The following is a 23,553-nucleotide window of genomic DNA, read 5'->3' as shown; positions in this document are numbered from 1 at the left end:
ATTAAATAGGCAGCTAGTATTGTTTTTAACATTATTATGAAGGACAAGTTTAAGCTTTGTTGTAATGTGTGTTGTTTGCCTGGACTGCTCAAGACCTGAATGCTTGTGTAGGAGGAACTCCTTGAGTTGGCTTCTTAAATACCTTCAAGCTGTTTCACATCTGATATTCCTTGATGAAACATAGGAGCCTTGTCTTATAACAGGCTTACTCAAAGTGATATAAGCTACGAAAGTGAGATCTTGGAAAAGTGTTGCTGTTCTCAATGTAATAAAAATACTGTAATGATAAATAATAGTGTTTAATAAGCATGTTGTAAAAACAAATTTTATATTTCCAAGATCACTACTTTTATAATTTATACTCAGGTAAAGGAGAAAATCCCTGGAAATATTCATTTTTAGGAGGGGGTTTGTGACATTTTAGTGATAGAGGTTCACAGGTTGTTAAAGTTTGGGAACCACTGCTATAAAGTATTCACCTCGGGTAACAAGCAATTTTCCTCAAACATATAATTGATTTTCCACTCACAAGCTGCAGCAAACATTTTCACTGTCAACATTTGCCTGTCATTAAACATTTGCTAGCATTTCTGTTAGTCCAGTGACTTCTGATACTCTGTTGGGTACACAGTGTCACAGCATTCACATGAGTGTGCCACATGCAAAAGTTAATGCAACTGTAAGGTTAAAAACAATCCACATGACAGCTTCACAGAATAAGGATTAGGTATAACGTTTCATGAGTATCTTTCAGTAAAGACCAGTGCAATTAGTTTTACTGATCTGTGGCTATTTTCTTAGCTCCAATTGTAGATGAATACAGCTCCTCTCCTCCTTTATATGTAGTTTACACAGTTTTATTGAATATAAATATATTAGGAAAACACAAAGCATTTCAAAATATATTTTTATATATACATTTACACAAATATAAAAAAAGAACAGACATATCCTGTGGACAAAAGAAACTTACGGCTCTATATCTCCTGGCTTGCTCAGAGGGATGTTTTTTGTGTGTGATGTTTCCATTATTAGATCCAGTCTTCACTGATATCACAGAAGCAGCACTTCTGGGTTTAGAATCAGATATTTTCTTATGATTTTTGGCTGTTTTTCTTTAAAGAAAATGGCAACAACAAAAAAAAAAGGACAAAAACTCTAAGGACAAAGACTTTAAGATGTTTGTGGTTTCTACCACCTTATTAAATAGATGCCATCCAGCTACAGAACCCTTTCATCTTTATAGAAAATATTTTAAATTTCCACTGATTACAGAGTTTCTATCTGAAGTGCTAAACACTGGGCTTGATTTTCTCTACTTTGTATCTTGTATAGCAGTGATCTCCAATCTTTTTATGCAGAAGATCACTTTTTGAATTTAAGTGCAACCCAGGATTTACTCAGGCAGTTCCCCAAGGTGCCTCGCTCACTCCATCCTACCTCTCTCCGTCACTCGCTCTCCCCCACCCTCACTCACTTTCACCAGGCTGGGGCCACGTTTCGGGAGGTGGTGCAGGCTCTGGGCTGGGGCCGAGGGGTTCAGAGCGTGGAAGGGGACTCCAAGCTGAGCCTGGGGTAAGGGTGCAGGAGGGGGCTCAGGATGTGGGCTCCCGCAGGACGGCACTTACCTCGGTCGGCTCACGGTTGGCAGCGCAGAGGGGCTAAGGCAGGTTCCCTGCCTGCCCCGTGCCGCTCCCAGAAGTGGCCAGCACTCCCCTGCAGCCCTTGGGTGGGGAAGGCAGGGGTCCCTGTGTGCTGTTCCTGCCTGCAAGCACTGCCCCTGCATCTCCCATTGTCCGCAGTTCCCCATTCCCGGAAAATGGGAGCTGCAGGGGAGATGCTTGCACATGGAGACACCCCCCACACACACACCCAGCCGCTTCCGGGAGTGGCATGGGGCCGGGGTCCCACTGCGCTGCCGGACTTTTAGCAGCCTAATATCACAATAGACTGTCAGAGGCTTCAAGATCGACCAGCTGATCGCAATCTACAGATTTGTGACCACTGCTGTATAGTCATTTTCAGCTGTGCAAAGTTAGAATGTTAGTGGCACTTTGCATAGATTTGATAGTAATTTATATCCACTTTGCATAGGCGTAAGTGACTGCACAGTGTACAAACCAGAAGACAACAAGGCTCATCCATGTGGGGAAATATTTGGCAATTAAGTTTATTGCCATTATGTCTCAACCACTTCATTGCTTCCAGTTTTTAACCAAATCTGATGACAAATTTTATATTCAACTTTTTTGTCCAACATCTAGTTAAAAACAAGCAAAAAGAACTTGTCTTTTGGTGATTTCAGATATGATGAAGTGGCCTTAACAAGGACTGATAAGGAAATGCAAGTGACAATATATATTTCCTATCCATATTTCAGATTTATTGTCTGTCTTTATCTCACTTTTCTATTTGGTGCAAGAATTGATCACAGATTTACTATAGAACTTGGAATTTGCACAGTTTATTAACCAGATGATTTGTAATTTTCTCAAATGTCACAGAATGGTTTATAATTTTTGCCACTATCTCCTCTCAACTTGTGAGCTCACTCTTGTCTCCGTATGCTAGAATGGTCAGCAGGAGCGAAGCAGTCCTGTTTTTATTTAAATAATATGAGATACATGAACTGGGATAAACGCAGCGACTGGGGAGAGTGTCTCTCTCATTATTCAAGATCCTCTCTCCCATAATCCAAGCTTCCCCACCCCCCCGACCCTCTCTTTATCTGGCACTGAATGAAGACCAGCCTCCACAGGCTCTCACATGTCTCAATCTGAAAGCTACTTCCCCCTCTTCTTAAGTGACGGTGATGCTCTTCCTGCAGCCAGAAAGAGGAGTAAACATACCCTTCAGAGCAGCACCTATGGGTATGTCTATACTGCAGTTAAAAACTCACTCCTGGCCCATCTCAGCTGACTCGGGATCATGCGGCATGGGCTACAATGCTGTCAAATTGCATTGTGTATGTTTGGGCTCAGGCTGGAGCCCAAGATGTGCGACCCTGTAAGGGGGAGCATCCCAGAATCCATGCTCCAGCCTGAGCCCAAAGTCTACAACAAAATTCTACAGTCCTGTGCAGCACAATGAGCTGGGGTCAGCTGACATGGGCCATCTGCAGGTGCTGAATTGCCGTATAGATATACCCTAATTCTACTCTGTGCATTGGTGGAAAGGTAGTGCTCATGCAGCTATCTTCCTTTCATCCCACGGTCCAAGTGTATCACAGCTGCAAGAGACTTCAACCTTATTAGTGCGGAGAGTCTCAAGATTACTCCCAAAACCAGGTCTTCTCCATTGCTCCAGCCAAGCTACCTTAGATTTTTAACTTTATCAAATTGAGGATTACAGGCACATCACTTTAAAATTCTCTATGCCCACAATTATTTGCCCTTTATAGCACTTACCTTTTGAGGATCTAATTGTTTTAAAATATTAATTAATCCTTACAACTTTTCTGTTAAGTAGGTCAATATTACCATGACCATTTTACAGATGGACAATACAGACAGACAGACAGGTTAACCAACTTGCCTAAGGATCATCAGTTCCAGAGCTACGAAGAAAACCAGGGGTGTCCCAATCACGTACTCTAATGAGTAGTCTACCCTCCCATCTTTCACAAGTTATAATATACTAAAATCAGCAGTGAACATGAACCAAACATGGCATTTTTTCCCCCAAATAATGGATACATTAAGAATAAGGTGTTTTGTTTTTCTATAAAAAGAAACACTGATTCATTGCAGTTAAGTACCAAGTGTTCCTAATTACGGCAGCCAAATACAACTTCTAACATTTAATCAGGTAAGATTTTTCTGTCTGGCTGGTTTCAAACACTCACCAAAGTAAATGAACAATACGAGGATTTACTTTCTGAAGGTAATATGCAATCCCAAACTTAAATCCACTTTCCTTCTACATAGGTCTAATGTAACTAAATTTCCATCTTTTCTCTTAGTTGTCTCCTGTTATAGTTCTCAAGTAATTCCTTCCCTCAACAATCTCAAAGAGATCCTTTCTGCCCCATACCCTGCAGTTACACACAGCAAAACCAACTTCAACATCCTGCTCCAAAATCTGGCACAAACTATAAAACAGTGATTACAACATTATGCTCAACAATCTGTTATCCAAACCAATAATTTTATATAGAACTATTAATAAAATAAATGTATCTTACGCCTTTGTGGCTTCCAAAAACAGAGAGATTTGGCGCTTGATATATGGTTGCCTTAGTATGCTTTTCACATTGGGTCTTTCTTCAGGCTTTTTGCTAAGCATAGTTCTTATTATTTCCGCCAGTTGTGGACTGTAATCCTTTGGCATTGGTGGCAGCTGTAATTGTATTGAAAGGATACATCGTATTAGGAGAATGAATCGATTGTTAATATCCATAATAGGAAGCTGATTGTTTTGATGATGAGAATGTACAGCAAACAAAACCATTTACACATTTGCTTACAGGAATTGCTGCATTATTTGAGCATTAGGGCTCTGACTCAGCTAGGTACTTAAACACATCCTTAACTTTAAGTGCAGTAGTCTCACTGCCATCAATACTTAAAGTTAGCCAAGTGCTTAAGTACCTTTTGAACAGAGGTTTGTGTAAAGTTTAATGAAAGAACTCTATACAATTTTTTTCTTAATGATCAGCTAACCACAAAATACTGCCAATATACACAGAAGATTGCATATAAGAAAATTAATTCCCTGGTAAGCTGGATTCAGAAATTTTAAAGCAAGATATTCAAAGCTGGTCAGTTGTACTTTCTAAGATTTGCAAATGAAAATTTAGTCACAAAGAATCTTCAGTTTATTTAAAACATTTTTGTTACAGCTGAAGATCAGGAATTAAATGTGTTTTTATAACATGCCAAACCAAGTAAGGAACTAACATTGAGCTAAAGTAATCCAGTTGTATATATCAAACAAGAAAATCCCCTGAGATGATTCTTTGCATAGTGTTAAAAGTGGAAACTTTATACTCAAAAGTGCTCAAGTGACTTATTTACTCCAATCTACTAGCTGCACAAGGTGAATACAAGAAGATGCTAGTGATTCCTTAAAAAGAAACTACTTTCTGGATCTGCCAAACATTAGTAGGTACCCACATCTCACACCAAACATTAGAATGGACAGGATGATGCAGTGTTCCCATCACACGTGGAAAAAAAAATTATACTAACCCCACAAATCGGAGTTAAAATTCTTACTTTTGATTGAAAACAGTTATCTCAAGTTCCAGACACAAGATTGGACTACAGGTCTGAATATACAGATTTTGCATGATTGAGTATCCACATCAGAAGGGTCTTCTTACTGCAGCATATTTCCAAAATGTTTTCACTGAACCAAAAACAACTTTAGATCAGTTTTTACCTTTCCTTCAATAATTCGATAAACTAAAGAGTTCATGTCTTTAGCGTTGAAGGCATGTTTCAGCGTGGCCATTTCATAAACACAACAGCCCAGAGCCCAAACATCAGACTGTGAAAAGAAAACCAGAAAAATCAGCATAAGCACTTCAGATGCAATACTGAAAATTTACTTTATAAGTAGATGATATGCTCCTGAACAGTCCATTAGGAACAGACTGTTATGCTGAGTTGGCAGCCACTATAGTTAAGATCACAACCAAATTCCACTATAAACTTTTGGTTATGGCCTCAGGTAACAAAACTGGTTTATACTGAGTATGGCCACATTTACGCTGAAGGGTAAAGAGAATTTTTCTGCAAAGTGTGAAGAAAGTTGGTCTGTTACTGAGTTACAGATCATTAAAAAAATCCTAATTTCAAATACTGGCTTGTCTCTAACATTTCTGTGAGTTCCTTTAACTCCAAGGAGTTCTGAAACTAATTCTTTCTTCAGACTTCCCATATACAGTAACTCCTCACTTAACGTAGTTATGTTCCTGAAAAATGCGATTTTAAGTGAAACGATGTTAGGCGAATCCAATTTCCCCATAAGAATTAATGTAAATGAGGGGGTTAGGTTCCAGGGAAATGTTTTTCACCAGACAAAAGACTATATTAAACCAACAATTTAATACTGGTACACAGTGATGATGATTGTGAAGCTTGGTTGAGGTGAGGAGTCAGAGGGTGGGATATTTCCCTTACTGCTAAATGATGAACTAGCAATTGGCTGAGCCCTCAAGGGTTAACTCTCTCACTCTCCAAGGCAGCAGGAATGGAGGGAGATATGGGTATTTCCCCTTTAAGTACACTGCCTTGTTAATTAGATCAGCTTGCTGAGACTGCAGCTGCTGCAAGCTCCCTCCATCCTGAACCCTGGTGTGTCCCCCCTGCTCTATGGAAGATGGGGTAAGCGGGGTGCAGGAGCAGGGGGATACTCTGACATTAGCCCCCCCCTTCCTTCCCTCCCCCCTACAGCAATGCAATGTAATATTTAAGGGCTGTCCCTAGCCATTTGGGTGCCCTACGCAGCCCCCCATGGGGGGGCTGTGGGGGGGCCCCAGGCCTCCCCCCCCCGGAGGCAGGAGCTGTGGGAGGGGCACTTTGGGGGCCCCCACAGGCCCAGAGTGGCCTTGGGGATTAGCGGGGTCCAGGAGCAGCCCACTCCGCTTCCCTTGCCCCAGTCCCAGCCATGTCGCTCAGGGGAGGAGGCTTGGGGGGAAGGGATCCCCCACTCATCAGCAGCATCGGGAAGTGGAGCAGCCTAGCCCAAGCCTGTCCTACTCCGCCAGCTCCCAGCCGTGGCATTCCACTTCCCAACCCGAGCAACATGGCTGGGTCTGGGGCAAAGGAAGCAGAGCGGGCTGGGGCCACGTCTCTCCGCTTCCTGACACCGGTGAGTGTGGGGGGCGTTCCTTCCCCCCCCCACACACTCACCGGTGACGGGAAGCGGAGCACTGCGGCTGAGAGGTGGAGGAGCAGAGCAGGCTAGGGCCGGGTTGCTCTGCTTCCCGCCGCTGCTGGTGAGTGCGGTGTCGCTGGGGAAGAGGCAGAATGGGGGTGGGCAGGGCAGAGCAGGTGGGAAGGGTAAGAGGCAGGGCGGAGGGAGTTATCCAGGGCCCCACACCTCCCAGGGATGGCCCTGCCCCTTGTAGGGGTGGCCATCTGAGGGATAAGGCTGGTCGCTGGGGCTGCCGCATATGCAGCACACAGCTGCCTAGGGCACCATGAAATTTGGGGCAATTTGGTGCCCCAAATTTCATGGTGCCCTACACAGCTGCGTATGCCTAAGGACGGCCCTGCAATATTTCACATGTTCATTTGTTTAAAAGATCGTATAAGCCATAGGCGCCGATTTCTTCTAGCGCTGGTGGGTGCCCAACCCCACTCTGCCCCCGGCCCCGCCCCAACTCCACCCCTGCCCCGCCCCCATGCCAACCCCTTCCCCAAAGTCCCTGCCCCAACTCCGCCCCCTCCCTGCCCCTATTTGACTCCTTCCCCAAATCCCTGCCCCTGCCCCATCTCTTCCCCTGAGCACAACACGTTCCACTCCTTCCCCCTCCCTCCCAGAGCTTGCTACAGCTGTTTGGCACTGGGAGGGAGGGAGGAGCGGAGACGTGGCGTGCTGGGAGGAGGCGGAAGAGGCGGTGAGGCGTGGGTGCAGGGAGCTTGGCTGCCGGTGGGTGCAGAGCACCCACTTTTCCCTGTGGGTGCTCCAGCCCCAGAGCACCCACAGAGTTGGCGCCTATGGTATAAGCTATGAGTATATTTGAATATTGAGCTACCTTCCCTTACATGTTCATCTCCATACTTGTAAATGCTTAATAGGTTTTTTTGGTTTGTTTTCTTATTACATACATAATAGCAATTTTAAAGATAAAGCCTTTCACAATTATCTTAGGCTTCATATGCCAGTGTCCTAACATACATTTAAACAAAGGAGTTTTTTTGTACTGGAATTCTAACTTACACTGATAAAGTCAATTGACAAAACCTGGTCCTAACAAATTAACACAAGTTGACAATTCACATACACTAAAGAAAACTAAATTCCTTTAAGATAAAATTAATCACAAAAAGCTTTCCCCTGTGGGTAATAGTAAAAAAGGCAGCAAAAGTTAATCAGCAGTCCCCCAAAAGTGCTTTTTACAGAGGCATTACTTTCATAACACACGAGATTGTAGTGCTCTATGGTTAATAGGTGAGTCAACAAAATAACTTGAATTATCTTCTAGATAATTTATAAACTTCTCAGAGCTTAAGGCTCCCTTAAGTCAACTAACACAATTAGGGCCAATATTTGCATCAATATACTTTACCTTGTAGTTGTAAGGTTTGTTGGAGAACAGTTCAGGACTCATATAATAAGGTGTGCCAATGAGAGTACTGGCCATATCATACTGATTTTCTAACACTCTAGCTATTCCCAGATCTCCCACTTTGATTATATTTGTCCTGGTCAGGAAAACATTTTGAGTTTTGAGATCTCTGTGTAGAATGTGTTTTTCATGTAAATACTGAAAAATAAAGTGTTTCAAGCAAGTTAAACAGTTAATTCCTTCCTTTCCTCTGACCAGAGTCATAAAGGAAAAAGTACAAATGCAACAAAACTAGACTTCACTATACAAGAGATGAATTACAGATAACATGAACAGATTAGTATGATGTTAACATATGTATATATACAACTTCATTATTTCTTTAGTTTAATGTGCCTATACAGAAGCAAAATGTGCAAAATTAAGGCTGAGGCTCAGTCCTTAACTCACTCTTCACTGTGACTTATTGCAATTGATTTCAGACCCAATCCTGCAGTCCTAGTATGGAATTTTGTCTGAATTAAGGACTGTATGAAGTCAGTGGGAATTTTGCCTGAGTAAGAACTGCAGGATTAGGCCTATGATGAACAAGATCAGATGCTATTGTGGACATCTGCATTCCTAGCCACAACAAACAAATGTAGGAATGGCCATACTGGGTCCATCTAGCCCAATATCCAGTCTTCCAATGGTAGGCAATGCCAGATGCTTCAAAGGGGAATGACAAGAAGAGGGCAACCATCAAGTGTTCCACCTCCCGTCACCCAGCCCCAGCATCTGGCAGTCAGAGGCTTAGGGATATCCAGAGCATGGGACTGCATTCCTGACCATCTTGGCTAATAGCCATTGGTGGACCTATCCTCCACGAACTTATCTAACTCTTTTTTGAATCCAGTTATAGTTTTTGCTTTCACAACCTCCCGATGACAAGTTCCACTGGCAAGTTAAAAATAGAATTTTCAGTCCAACATCCTAATTTCCTATTGTCTTTTTAAAAAAAAATCTTTATTACTGTAATTAATTTTTTTGATTGCCTTTACATTTTTTAAATTTAACAGACTGAAGCAGCTTCTAGTAGAACTTCTGAGTTAATGGTCTGGAAATTTTCAATTAAAACGTAACTTAATTACAGGAGCAAAATAATAAGGTTTTTTGTGCAAACACTTCTTGGTTAAAATTAGTTTTTAAGATGTTATCAATAAGTTTCAGCACTGAGAAAATTTGTATAATTGAGTTGCAAACCCCTGGAAACAGAGGGTTACGAATAACAGAAACAGCCCCTTAACGAGAACAAAACTTGCTTATATTACAATTCACTGCCAGCCATCGTGTCACATTGTCTACAATACTGAAATGATGGAGGTGAAGTATACAACAGCAACTCGTTTTCTACATGGCTACCTTAGGTTGACATTGATAATCTGTAAGCAAAGTTAACACATCAAAACTAAAAGTAAGGGTTTTTTTTAAATGGAAAGCAAGCAAAAACAGACCTATTTCTTTTAAAACTAAGAAGTTATATGTTACAGTATATTAATACCTGCAATGCCATGGCAATCTGGACAAACCATTCCACCACCTGATTCTCTGGCAAAGGTTTGCCTTTCTGCTCTTTAAGTTTATGATACAGGTCCCCTCCTTCACAGAAGCCCATGACAATATACAACAGGCCATCTTCCCCCTCCCAGGACTCCCTATAGGTGACTATGTTGGGGTGTTTCAGCTGAGACAGCAACTGGGCTTCTTGTTCTGCTGCCTTCCTCTCTCGGCTGGATGCATGTTTAAGGTTTAGCTTTTTGATGACATACTGCAGAGGAAAAAAAAAGATTTATAATGAAAACATCCAAGCTATTATTAAAACACAGTGGCAAATTCTAAAAATCTATAAAACAATGTTTTAAAATACAGAGTTATATTTCAAGTATCAGAGAGGTAGCCGTGTTAGTCTGGTTCTGTAAAAGCAGCAAAGAATCCTGTGGCACCTTATAGACTAACAGACGTTTTGCAGCATGAGCTTTCGTGGGTGAATGCCCACTTCGTCAGATGCAAGAGTGGAAATTTCCAGGGGCAGGTAAATATAAGCAAGCAAGAAGCAAGCTAGAGATAACGAGGTTAGATCAATCAGGGAGGATGAGGCCCTGTTCTAGCAGTTGAGGTGTGAAAACCAAGGGAGGAGAAACTGGTTCTGTAGTTGACAAGCCATTCACAGTCTTTGTTTAATCCTAAACTGATGGTGTCAAATTTAAGTGTCCATTATGTTGTAAGAATGGAACAAGTATGTCTTCCCCTCACAAATGCACAAACCTGAAATTTAAAACTTTACATATATTATAATTTTAAATCTAAATGCCACCATTTGTATTCTCTTCAGATAGGCATTTAACTGGTATTATCCTTGCAATTTGCCTTCTTGACCATCCCTAATGTTTATCCTAGTGCTCATCTGCAATAGTTATTAAGCCATCTGCAAATTAGAGGGGTAGTTGTCACAGAGTATGGAGGAGACAAGGCCCTGCATCTCCGGCTTCCTGCAATTCACCATGACTCTCAGCCAGCCAGTAAAACAGAAAGTTTATTTAGACGACAGGAACACAGTTCAAGACAGGTCTTGCAGGTACAGACCAAAAGACCCCTTCAGTCAGGTCCATCTTGGGGGGCCAGGGAAGGCCAGGTGGTCTGTCTGGCCTTCCCTTCATTTTCCCAGCCAAATCCAAACAAATTCTTCAGCCCCTCCTCTCCCTTTGTCTCTTTCCCGGGCCAGGAGGTCACCTGACCTCTTTGTTCTTCAACACTTTTAGTTGGCAACTTTGCAGGGGAGGGGCTCAGGCTATTAGTTGCCAGAAGACAGGGTGTCGGCCATTCTCTGTGCAGACAGGATCACACTGCCCCCCTAGGGTTCTGCAACAATCACACACCCCATGACACTCGAGAAACGCATACGGGAAACTGAGGCACCCACACAGTATTCAGAGAAAACATTAAGAACATTCCCACTTCGTCACAGTAGTAAATAAGGTATTGAAAATTTTGAAGGAGTGTAAACACTGATCAGATCTTCCCTTTTGTTCTTTCCTATAATACAAGACACACTGAAGAAATTAAAAGTAGGTGCAATTAAAACAAATAAAAAGGTCATAATACTTCTTTTCACATAGAATGGTGGCCTTTGCACAACACTACATGCTAAGTTGTCCTAGAGATCAAATGTCCGAATCAGCCTGTTACATAAAATTGCCTTTAAATTTTCCTTACTTTCATAAGCAAACTATGGTACAAACTGCACTGTTTACATTAAAAAGAACTGTGATAAGGGCTCAAGGCTCCTGCTAAAGTCAATGGTTGGCATGACAATGAACTGAAAGATTCTACAAGTGAAGGGAAATGTTTGTAGTAGAAGTAACCACAATGTATTCTGATTAGTTAATTTTTAATAGGATGAGGATGCTACCCCTTCTTGGACATTATTTATCCAGGTGTCACTAAAGAGGAGCAGTGGGGTGTATGGAATGGAAGAAGCAAGCTTTACGCACATTGCTACCATCTCCATAGTCTCCAGGGACCAACCATGAGACCATTGGGATGTCTTTCAGGATCAGGACAGCAAAGACCAAAGAAAGGGAACCAGATGACACCACCACCTCCAGCAGCTTCAGCTAAATCCTGAACCTAACATGGGACATGAACCTTAGATTCCTCCCTCATGTTGTTTTCCTTCCCCACTTTATTTCTTCTGGTTTTTTCCAAGCCTGCTAAGACACCATGCACAATGCTGGTGTGACTCTGACAAGAGGGGCATGCTAAAACAATGCCTTAAAAGCAATGACTTAAACTTTGCCAGTGTTGAATGTGCCAGGTCTTGTAGTGGCTGACATAATCACGTACTGTGACTATGTTTCTCTAGCAATGAGGCTGCAAGTGAAAGTCAGCACCAGAGGCAGAAACTGCATTTTCTATCTTTGTAATTCTTCTCCCCCTTTTGAGTGTTTGTCCTAAAGGATCAGATTAAAATCTCAAAACCTTCTATTTTAACCCCAAAAGGGCAATTATCATTTTTAATACCATCCAAAAGACTATCAAAACAGGGTTTTTCCCCCCTAATGAAAGCCTCTATACAGCTAAAAGAAGAGGAAATTGTTAAAATGAAAACCCAATTCTTTAAATTTTGAAATTTTTAAACTTGTCTTTTTCTGTTTAATAAAACTTTTAAAATGTTATCATGATGACATTAAATCAACAATTATTTAAAATGATAAACAGTTAAGCGTGGTCTGGGGTAACATTTTAACATAGTGAACAAGGGTTTTATCAACATTTTCTCCTTTGTTTGGACTGAGATAACCCTTTATCAAAAAAATTGTAGCCAATTTGTATAATCCGGGAGGTCAGCACTGAACGCCATGGCTGGACAATTTTGTGACTGATAACCTTTTTGTAACAGGAGTACTTGTGGCACCTTAAAGACTAACAAATTTATTTATGAGCTTTCGTGAGCTACAGCTCACTTCTTCGGATGCACAGAATGGAACACACAGACAGGAGATATTTATACATACAGAGAACATGAAAAGGTGGAAGTATGCATACCAACAGGAAAAGTCTAATCAATTTAGATGAGCTATCATCAGCAGGAGGAAAAAAAAAAACTTTTTGAAGTGATAATTAAGATGGCCCATAGAAGGTGTGAGGAGAACTTAACATAGGGAAATAGATTCAATTAGTGTAATGACCCAACCATTCCCTGACTGTTTTTTTTTTCCTCCTGCTGATGATAGCTCATCTCAGGATTAGACTTTTCCTGTTGGTATGCATACTTCCACCTTTTCATGTTCTCTGTATGTATAAATATCTCCTGTCTGTGTGTTCCATTCTATGCATCCGAAGAAGTGAGCTGTAGCTCACAAAAGCTCATGCTAAAATAAATTTGTTAGTCTTTAAGGTGCCACAAGTACTCCTGTTCTTTTTGCGGATACAGACTAACACGGCTGCTACTCTGAAACCTTTTTGTAACAGGTTCTGAGATAAGGATAATAAAATCTCCATGCTTCAGAGCATAAATTCTCGCAAGGGCCAGGAAGGAATGCCCCCTTGCAATGCACAGCAGGCTAAATGGAATCACAGAATCAGGAATTGGTCCACACTGGAGGCAGAGCTGGAGAAAGGATGGTCTTGGGATGAAGGAACCGGACAAGAACACAAACCAACCACTCCCCTTAGCGCGCAGGGGGATGGGAAGGGGAAAACCAGACTCCCCTGCATCCTGGCACTCCTCCTCCCCACACCATTCTCTAAAGGCCCGGGGTGGGAGGGGTTAAAATCGGGACATCGCTTCCCCAGATCGCCCCACAGGACAGGGAGAGAGACAGACTCCGCTCCCGCAGCTCCCCCACTCCTCTTCCCAGGCTCCGGGGACTGAGACGGGGGTCGGACCCGCCGCAGGCCCCGGGTCTGAAGGGGGAGGTCGGAGCCCGCCCGCGGCCAGCTCCCCGGTTACCTGTCTGTTGTCCTGCCGGTGCCGCACCAGGCTCACCTCCCCGTAGCTGCCCTTGCCCACGGCCCGCAGGAAGAAGTAGGCGGCCAGGGGCATCCTCCCAACCTCCGGCGGCCCCTCAGCGCTCGGGGGCCGGAGCCGCTAGGGCTCAGCTGCCCGGGCGCCTTGCGAACGTTACTGCCGCTGCCATAGAGATCCACAGGGGCCTCCCTCTCCCATAGGAAGCACCGCACGTAAACACAAGCCCGCCTTCCTCTCTATGGTACAGCTCCCGCGTCACTGCTAGGGCCATCTTGGATGTGGGCAACCTCCCTCAGTCACCTAAGCAGCCATTACAGATGTGGGCGTCCTTCCCGGCGGCCATGTTCGAATTTGAAAATTAATGTCCCCAGTATTGGTGCTAGCCTCTAGTCTCGCTAGAGTGGGCCTGTTGATGTAGCTCATACCACAAGTCTCCTGCCCAAATAAGGGGCTGCTCTGATTGTCTTCTGGCCTGGAGCCAAAATTCTTCACCCGAGTGGCACAAATGAAGAGAAGAGCAGCATGTGCCTCCCTACACACCCTCTGAGGGCAGCTGAGTTACCCAGAGACAGCAGGCCCAGCATGCACCCCTCCACCGCAAGCCAAGCAGCATGCGGCCCACCTAGAAGACCGGTCTCGGCATGTACCACTGCACCTCAGGCCTACACTGATGCAGTCCATTTAGGAGACAGGTCCAACCATGCAATGCTCTGCCTCATGCACACAGCAGTGCAGTCCACCTAGGGGACAGGTTCCAGCATGCAGTGGTCCACTTCCGGCTCACAGTAGTGCAGTCCATGTAGGGGACAGGTCCCACCTCCAGTATTCCATCTCAATCTCAGCAGATGCAGCCTACCTAGGAGATGTATGTCAGGTACCAGCTAGATCTGCCTAAGGTGGGAAATTGAAAACCTATGATTTCCACCATAGCTACTCCCCTCTCTCGAGGCCAAAGTTCTTTCATCATAAGACAAAAAACAACCCTCCAGAACCAAAACCTTGTTTCTGTTCAGTGCCCCTTTCACAGCTGCAGCACTGAAAGGCTTGAGGCTTTGGATAGATATTTAAAGTTGAGATTTTTTTCCTCTTACAAAATACCTAAACTAAACACGATGTTATAGTAGAAAATTTACATCCTTATCATGGAAATGGTTAAGCATAAACCTGACTATTCACACACACACAGGTATGTGCTTAAGTGTTTTTAGGATTAGGATCTAAAATGTTAAAAAGTCAGATTCTTAGTTACATTAGCTTTATCTCAGGTCCATACATCTCTAACCACTCATCACTTATGCTGGAGAATGCTCCTTATTCCCGTTCTTGACACATTTATTTGCCTGATTTACATCAAATTATATTTAACTAAATAATTCCTGATCTACCAACCTGCCACTTCTGGCATTGGATAAGGCTATAGGTGTTTCCAGCTCATGAGAGAGTAAACAGCAGAAGGGCAGGAATATGGAAGACAGTTTTCTAAGCCATGGAGGAGTATGTACTTACATTTTTTTATTAAAGCTAATGTTTGTATATATAATACAAACAGGTTAAGAAATGAGTGTCTGTACATCTGAGTATAGTTACTGCATTGGGGTTTGGCCGTGTATGTGGAAAGTGGGCAGGAATATGTGGAAGATGGGTTGGATGCATGTGTGCAAATGTAAGGCTAATTATAGAACCATAATGGAGATTTGATTTTGTGACTCAAGTATAATGCAAAATGTTAATTTGGAAGAGAGAATATATTTTCACTCTTAACCGTAATTAAAATGTTGTTTTGGCAGAGAGATTTTGCAAATCATTTTCTACAAACTTCGTTACAACTTCAAAAGTTCACTATTTGCTTTTTCCCCATTTGCCTAATGTTTAACCCCTGTTTTCACATTTGGTTGTTTATTAACAGACTGTAAACAGGGAATTATTTATTAGCACGTAACCCTCAAAGTAGAATTGCTCATTTTTCCAAGATGGAAAACCATATGTTGTTTTACATTTTATTGGCATTGATTCCTGTGCTTGAAACATCAGACTTTTTTATAACACCTTTCAGGAACATCAAGGTAAGTAACTAAAATCCACCAGGTAGCTACTACTTCCATGATTCATGCACCACTAAATCCACTAGGACCTAGGGTGGCCAGATGTCCCAGTTTTATCGGGACGGTCTTGATATTAGGGGCTTTGTCTTACATAGGACCCTATTGCCCCCCATCCCTGTCCCAGTTTTTCACACTTGCTATCTGGTCACCCAACTAGGACCTTTGCCATGGACTTCTAGGGACACAGGATCAGACCTCAAGCAAACTGGGCAGGCATGCACCTCCTGTGCTTCCAGTTGAATCAGGTGTCCCTGCTGTTCTGCTGGATGTAGTGGTTATGCCAGGCAGATAGGGTCCTTGCATACTTCTGAATAAACCAGGTAGGTTAAGCTGAGAGAACTCGCTCTGCTGCTGAACTTAACATGAAAATGGACACTTCCCTATCTGCTGAATTTATGAGGTAATTGAGGCAGTTGATCATCTGTAGGGCTGCACAATGCTCCTAAGTCATCTATTGTAGAAACTTCTGTATTTCTGTTTTTAAATGACTATCACTTCTCTTACAATTAATAACCTTCCTCTGTTCTTCTGTCCTTCCATCCCTCACCCAAATATAAAAGTAAATGTTTTCAAGGTTTTTGTTTTTACAGAGGTAGAATAATAACTGTAGCACCTGATTATTGCACCTGAAAAATAAAACAAAATATTGGGGGCAAAAACCCACAAAGAATATTAGGTATCAGAGACACAAAATATCTTTCTGGTGATCATGTCCATTACCTGGGTGCCAGGACAGGATTGTACCCTTCAGTGTATTTTATGATAATATGGCAGACCTTCCACCACATCTCTACGGGTCATTTTTTTATACTTGACTAGATCTCAGTGTAAGAAAATGCTTCATGCTATTCAGTCTAAATATTCTTTTTGCTCCATTTTGTGCCAATATGCCTAATAACAACAAACAATTTTTCTTCCTTCTCTGTGTTTCCATGTTTCAAAGACTTGTAGATGGTTATGGTAAGCTCCATTTGGTTGCACTGTTGTCTCAGGGGGTAGGGCAGAGAGTTAGACCACTTCATTTCCATTGACAGTTGTATATACTTTAGCAAGTCTCTTAACCATTCTGTGCCTTAGTTTCCTTGTCTATAATGTGTATCCACCTTTTCAAAGTACTTTGAGATGTATGACTGAAAACGCTCTTGAAATAATATGTATTATTATTTAGAGAGACGGTGAGGGAGGTAATATTTTTTTTACTGGACCAACTTCTGTTGGTGAGAGAGACAAGCTTTCGAGCTAACACAGAGCTCTTCTTCAGGTCTGGGAAACTAACCCAACACTATATACAAGTTCCATTATTTAGTCATTATGTAACACAATTATAAAGTTGTACCTCTTTCCTGCTCTCTTCATAAATTAGATTCGCCCATGACACTTAATAATGGTTACTGTTCTCTGTATTTCCTCTGATGCTGAAACCTTTCTGAGTTTAAGATGCCCACAGCTCTATGCTATATTCCTGGTAAGGTATATGCAGAATCCTGTAAAGACAAGAGCTGATTGTCCACTGTGGTATGCCACTTTTATGATGACATAATTTCATTGAAATAATGGAAATCCCGGTGTGGCATAGAAGTTCCTTCCCACCCTATTCCTGGCCCCCTGGAGTAGGGAGTATGGCTCGAGGGACGGGGTGTGACAGGAGCAGCTCTGTCCTCTGGTAATCACCAACTGCCATTGGGGCCAGAGGCAGAGAGGTGTGATTTAGAGCAGTTCTGGGTCTGCTCTAACTTGCTTTTGGGGACCAAACCAACCCCAGGATCAGAGTGCCATAAAACTCCCTTTGCACCTCTACTCCCTGCAGCTGTGCTAGGAACACAAAGTAAAACTGTCAATGGCAAAGCTTCTACTGGATAGACAGCCTTGGAAATTGAAGTCCTCTGCTTATTCACTGCATGGGTAGCAGTAGTACAAGCTTCCTTACACTACCTTATTTATCAACTTAGCTTTGGAGGAATCTCATATAGGTGTATCAGTATTTTCAGTTTTCATGGCTTAGTAATTTCTTGGAGAAGAATAGTTCTTACAGAAACTATGATAAAGATATGTGAATGTAACACTTTTGCCAGGTGGAGTCGGCAGCAGTAAGGGCTGGGTTCAATATCTAGGAGTTTCTCTGAACAATATAAAATAGAATTGGATATCTGAGAAAACTAAACACCAACCCAAAAGGCAGTACTTCTCCACTCACAAGCATTGAGTCTGTGTTTAACAAAATAAATCTTTTAACAAAAAGGAAAAGGGAACCCAGCATTAATTTTGGAAAACACCTCAATCATGATATGAAAGCATGTAACCCTAAGGAAACACCCACCCCACAGTATGTTGGGCAGTCTCCTTTGCCTCAGTTTCCCATCTTGTGGTGTCAAAGTTAATGAACAAATGTCCCTTTAATATGCCACTCCCCTTTCCCTCCACTGCATCCCACTCACACTTGGTTATCCCTGGCCAGCAAAGACCCAGAGTTCAGAGCTGAGTTCACCTCTGACCTCTGTAAGGGGCGGGGGGGAGGGATGGGGCATTGAGCAATATCTCTGCTGCTGCCACTTGCCTCTGCAACTGGCTTGCTGCTGCTGCTGCTGTTTTCTCTGCCACCACTTGCCAGTGTAATTTGCTGTTCACCACTGCTGCTGCTGTACTATTTCTACTACCATCATTTAGCCCAGCTCTTAGTGATTTCACTGGATAGTGGGAAACCTCTCTGCTGCCATCTTAGTTATTTTTCACTGCAACACTATCCCCACACTAGTTCTAAGGCTTAGCCCCTAGACCTGCTCATCAGTGATTTCAGCTCTTGTAATCATGAACAGAAACAAGGACTCTCAACTGAATCCAGTCAGCTCTGTCTTTAAACACTAGAGAGGGGAGGGATTTTAGGCAGAGTCCATATCCTCAGGAACACATGTTCTTCCACCATCTAATTTTCACTGGGATTTAGCATCCCTACCTTCTGCTTAGCAAGTGGGGTTCAGTTTAGGGGCTCAGAGCAGGCTAGGTACCGTTCTATTGCCCTTTACTCATACAATAAAGGTAACATGTCATTACCCCTGCATTCAAAACTAACATGAGCTGTAACCCCAAACAAGCCAAAACTGAACTCTTCTGCAAAGCAGTTCTGTCTGGTGAACACCTAGGCAGAATAGGTGTGTCTGTGCAAATGTAATCTGTGCCTGAAGTCTTTTTCCCAAGGGAAAAGCACATTGAGACCCTGCTTATCCCTCTCTTTTATGAATCCACAATCAAAATTACTTAACTGGATACACTATAGAGCTGAAGGTTGTAAGTGACTCTAGGCAGGAAAACAAACATTTCATGGTGAAAATAATAACTGGTTTTATGAGAAGTGGCACAAGCAAAAAATAAAAATAAATTCTTTGCCAGTGGAGTGGATTTTTTCACATGGCTCTAAGTATAAGTCTAGTAGACAAGTCACCCAATTGGCTGTAATATAACCAAAGAACAGATTTTTAAAATGTCTTGAAGCTGTTTTTTTCACTATATGGAAATTCAAAGTCACTTGACATTTCAGAGTAATTCTAACTTTTCACTCCCTGGAGTCCGTACCTCAGTGCATGACTTATAAAGTTGCAATCATTATTTGCAATGAGTGGGTGCATGTAATTTCTGGTGTATGTTCAGAGGGCTATAGCCAGGACCTTCCACTTGGATGAAGCACTGAGGAAAGTTACAAGAGCAATGGGGGAAAATTTTGATGTCAATTGTATTAGAAGTAATAGTAATAAAAGTTACTTATCTAATGCCTAACAGTTACACAGGGTGAGACACAGTCTCTACTCCTTGTTCTAAGACAGATAAAACACGGGACAACAGTCCAGGGAAAGGAGAGATGAAATTATAGGCAAGAAGATAGGGAGAAATTGCTGAAGGAGGAATTTGATGAAGATAAGGCGTGCTTAATAGAAAATGGATATTGTCTGTCTCAGGCATAGTGGGCAGCACAGTCAAAGGCATGAAGCTAATCCCATGAAAGAGACAAAGGCAGCAGTAAAGCAAGGTGCTTTTTTTGAGATTTGGGACCTAATACAACTTTCATTCCTTCCATTGATTTGAAGTTAATTGAAAGACTTCAATGAGAGTTGAATAGACCTGTAGGAAGCAAATTGAAGAGCAGGTGGAAATGGCCTGTGTTATGCAGGATTATCATAATGAAACCAGATTATCATAAAGATTCCAATTTGAAAATCTACAAAATGAAAACAGTTGTAAGTGGATCAAGATTAAATAGAGAGTGAAGACAAGGAGTTTGAATATGACATAGTCAAAAGCAATGAGGCAATTAAGGTATTGAAGGAGAGATGTGTGAGACATGTTCAATGAGGAGAAAGGAGGAGGACTTTAACAGCAATATTTTGGATAGCATAGAGAAGAGAGAAGAGAGGGGAGAACTGGAAAAGAGGTGGTTACATTTATCAAGGTGAAAGATGACTGAGTTGTAGCAGTAAGGGCACTAATAAAAGGGTGTATTTTGCTGATATAATGAGGTGACAGGACTTTGAGAGAGTAAGTATGGGCAAGATGGGTGAAGAAGATGACACTGAGGCCATGAGACAGGAAGGAGAGTGCAGTTTTCACTAGGATAGAGAGACAGAGAAGGGGGATGAGTAGGAAAGAAATTTAATTTTGGAAAGATTAAGTTTGAAATGGCAGTTGGGCATTCATAAGTAGACATCTGAGTCACACCTGGAGAGGTGAGACTGGACAGAGGTATATATAGGAATCACTTGCATGGAGGTGGCAGTTGAGAACATAAGAATAGTTGGGGTGCCAGAGAGACAGAGTAGATAGAAATAAGATTCTAGCCAGAAAGAAAGCCTTGTCCATTGGTTAGGGCACTAGCCTAGGAATTGGGAGACCTGTCTTCAAGTCTCTGTTTTCTATGGACTTCTTTCCTTTGTAACCTTGGGCAAGTTACTTAGGTCCAGCTCTCAAATGTATTTGGGCATCTAGTTCCCCACTGATAGGCAGGGATGGCTCCAGACCCCAGCACGCCAAGCGCGTGCTTGGGGCGGCATGCCATGGGAGGCACTCTGCCGGTTGCCGGGAGGGCAGCAGGCGGCTCTGGTGGACCTCCCGCAGGCGTCCCTGCGGAGGGTTTGCTGGTCCCGCGGCTCTGGTGGACCTCCCGCAGGCGTGCCTGCGGAGGGTCCGCTGGTCCCGCGCGGCTTTGGTGGCTGCGCGGGACCAGCGCACCCTCCGCAGGCACGCCTGCAGGAGGTCCACCGGAGCCGTGGGACCAGCGACCGGCAGAGCGCCTCCCGTGGCATGCCGCCCTGCTTGGGGCGGCGAAATATCTAGAGCCGCCCCTGCTGATAGGTGACTAAATACCTTTGAGAATCTAGGTGTCTGACTCTCAGTTCTCCATTGGAAAAATGGGGGTAATAGCATTGCCCTACCTCACAGGGGTATGTGTGTGAGGATAAATCAATTAACGACCGTGAGGTGGTACTGTGGTAATGTGGGGCATATCCATACCTTCAGTAGTAATATGTCAGTTAACATCTCAGTATTTTTGCTTCCATGTTAGGTAGAATGTATCAATATGACAAGCCAGTTTTCCAAAAACAGAATGTCACCAATGAGACTTTGAACCAAGAGAAAGAAGGAATTTGTGATCAAACTTCCTAGAGTTCATTTTGAAATAGTGACCTTCCCTGACCTGTAAAATTGCCTTTTTTCTTATTTGCACAGCCCATCTACAGTGGGAGCAAATATACTGATTTAAAATAAACATTAATTTCTGGAAACCAGTCTCTCTTTACACCCTTTCATAGTGACCTCATCCACCACCATGGTCCAGCAGAAATACTGTCACTTATAACAGTGGTTCACAAACTGGGGAGCATGCCCCCCTGAGGGGCTCAAGAGGTTCTCTGGGGGTGCACAAAGAAACTGGGATCCCACAGATTCTGCAGGACCTGCTGCCATAATAGCAGGAGTGGGATAAAAATAGAGTGAGTATTGCAGTATAAAAATAGAGTGAGTGCTGTGGGGTGGGACAGGAACGGGATTTAAAAAAACAGTCCTCCTGCACTGCAAATGACATGAACGCCCTGGCCTGCAGCTGCTGCTATCTGGCCACCCAGCTTTGAAGGCTGCACTGCCGCCAGCAGCAGCACAGAGGTAAGGGATTACCTCAGATTACAAGTAATAGAGGGGGGCTCAACAAATTCCATGAATGGTAAAGGGAGGATGCAACTGGAAAAGTTTGCGCACCACTGACTTATAAGATGGTGTGAAAATTGTGGCCTGATGGGCTGAAGCAGCACAAATATATGGACAAGTAAGCCTCAAGGACGTATACATGTATGTCTAAATATTTTGGGTTTCACATAATTAGCTCAAGTTTACAAACCTCCTTTCCTCCAGGGAGATTCTATTTCTTTAAAAATGCCAAATTGCTCTCGATGTGGGAAATACCTACCTAAAGGCTAGGAAACTGAGTTCCCAAACATGGAGTTTCTCTCTGATCATGCCATTAGGTGGACCAGGTTGTTCCCCAAGTGGAATGAAAAGGGGTTCAACCCTTGAAACCCATGGATCTTGGGACACTTCGAGGTTCTTCAGTTATTTCTGCTTTGTGCAGCAGACGGGAGCATGTTCTCTGTATGTATAAATATCCCCTGTCTGTGTGTTCCATTCTATGCATCCGAAGAAGTGAGCATGCTCACGAAAGCTCATGCTAAAATAAATTTGTTAGTCTTTAAGGTGCCACAAGTACTCCTGTTCTTTAAACAGAAGTCTGTGCTATATGTTAAGGACTGAAGAGACACCATCCCCCCAGACAAACAAACAAAATCCACCACTGCCACCAATCCAGGCTAGTACGTGTGTGTCCTCTGTGTAGCAATTAAATTGTATTCAATTTTTAATTAGAATTTTTCTCTTTCCCCGCTCTCTTTCTTTCAGTTTGTCTGTATTTGTTTTTCATTCTGTCCCCATCTTTGCTCCTTTTTCAGTGTCTCCTGAGCAAAACACAAACCCAGCAACATTCAAGTTTTAACTTTCAAATCCACAATTGTCGAGACCCATTATTAGCTAATCAGGGCCGCAGGGTTTGGTGCCTTATAAACAGAATAAATGGGCCAGATCCTTAATGACTCATTCGTTTTTTCTGGGGAAAAACTCCTATTGTCTCCCACTGACTGCTTGTATATACCCAGATTTAACTCCAGCACCCAATAACTTACCTGGCATATGGTACCAGAACACAAGGATGAATCAACCTTGAATTTACTAACTATGGGCTGTCTCTACACTGCTCACTCACACAAAACTCCCATTTGATTTGGAAGATGCTAAAGTGCTCTATAGATGCTGAAGTGCTATCTAGATGCTAAATAGGTTTATCTGTATGCATATTCTTACAATAGTCATGAGACAATTTTTCAATTTCTTCTCTTTACAGAAGCGAAGTGCAGATGACTTGGTAAGTTCTCTTCTCATTTATAACTGAGGATATTGTACCAATTGAGGGTTTGTTTTTATCTGGGCTGCAGTGATGGATTCAAATGTCAGTTAATAAAATACTCTTACTATTTTAAAGACTTGTGTCATACTACAATGAGCACAGCATGAGTAATTGTTATTTCTAGGTACACATGGTAAATGCTAGTATCTGAAGAGTTTGGTTTAGTTAATCATAATATTCAGTAATATCCCAAATTCAGAGTCTGTCAGGC

At 42.7% G+C, this 23,553-nt stretch overlaps 2 protein-coding genes across 4 annotated transcripts in view; one reads left to right on the top strand and one right to left on the bottom strand.

Annotated features, from left to right (window-relative positions):
• The window catches only part of NEK4 (NIMA related kinase 4), a 43,945-nt gene extending 29,984 nt beyond the window's left edge, over window positions 1–13,961 (bottom strand). For 2 of the 3 annotated variants that reach the window (XM_045023628.1, XM_045023627.1), the window contains exons 1-6: window positions 13,731–13,959; window positions 9,780–10,046; window positions 8,240–8,437; window positions 5,383–5,490; window positions 4,184–4,338; window positions 974–1,115 (exon numbers count right to left, since the gene is read on the bottom strand). In XM_045023628.1, coding sequence (XP_044879563.1) covers window positions 974–1,115; window positions 4,184–4,338; window positions 5,383–5,490; window positions 8,240–8,437; window positions 9,780–10,046; window positions 13,731–13,823 — 963 coding nt within the window. In that variant the 5' untranslated portion in view covers window positions 13,824–13,959. Of the gene's footprint in view, window positions 1–973; window positions 1,116–4,183; window positions 4,339–5,382; window positions 5,491–8,239; window positions 8,438–9,779; window positions 10,047–13,730 lie in introns of all 3 variants that reach the window. The other variant, XM_045023629.1, reaches the window with a different exon arrangement.
• Window positions 13,962–15,695: 1,734 nt separating this feature from the next.
• The window catches only part of LOC123374233 (inter-alpha-trypsin inhibitor heavy chain H3-like), a 42,992-nt gene continuing 35,134 nt past the window's right edge, over window positions 15,696–23,553 (top strand). Inside the window, exons 1-2 of the mRNA XM_045023954.1 lie at window positions 15,696–15,811; window positions 23,280–23,300. Of these exons, the coding sequence (XP_044879889.1) occupies window positions 15,719–15,811; window positions 23,280–23,300 (114 nt within the window). The 5' untranslated portion in view covers window positions 15,696–15,718. The remainder of the gene's footprint in view (window positions 15,812–23,279; window positions 23,301–23,553) is intronic.

The sequence above is a fragment of the Mauremys mutica genome, chromosome 7 (assembly GCF_020497125.1).
Source record: "Mauremys mutica isolate MM-2020 ecotype Southern chromosome 7, ASM2049712v1, whole genome shotgun sequence".
NCBI lineage: Eukaryota > Metazoa > Chordata > Testudines > Geoemydidae > Mauremys > Mauremys mutica.
The sequence above is the reverse complement of the archived record's forward strand: the minus strand, read 5'-3'. Positions and strand labels throughout refer to the sequence as shown.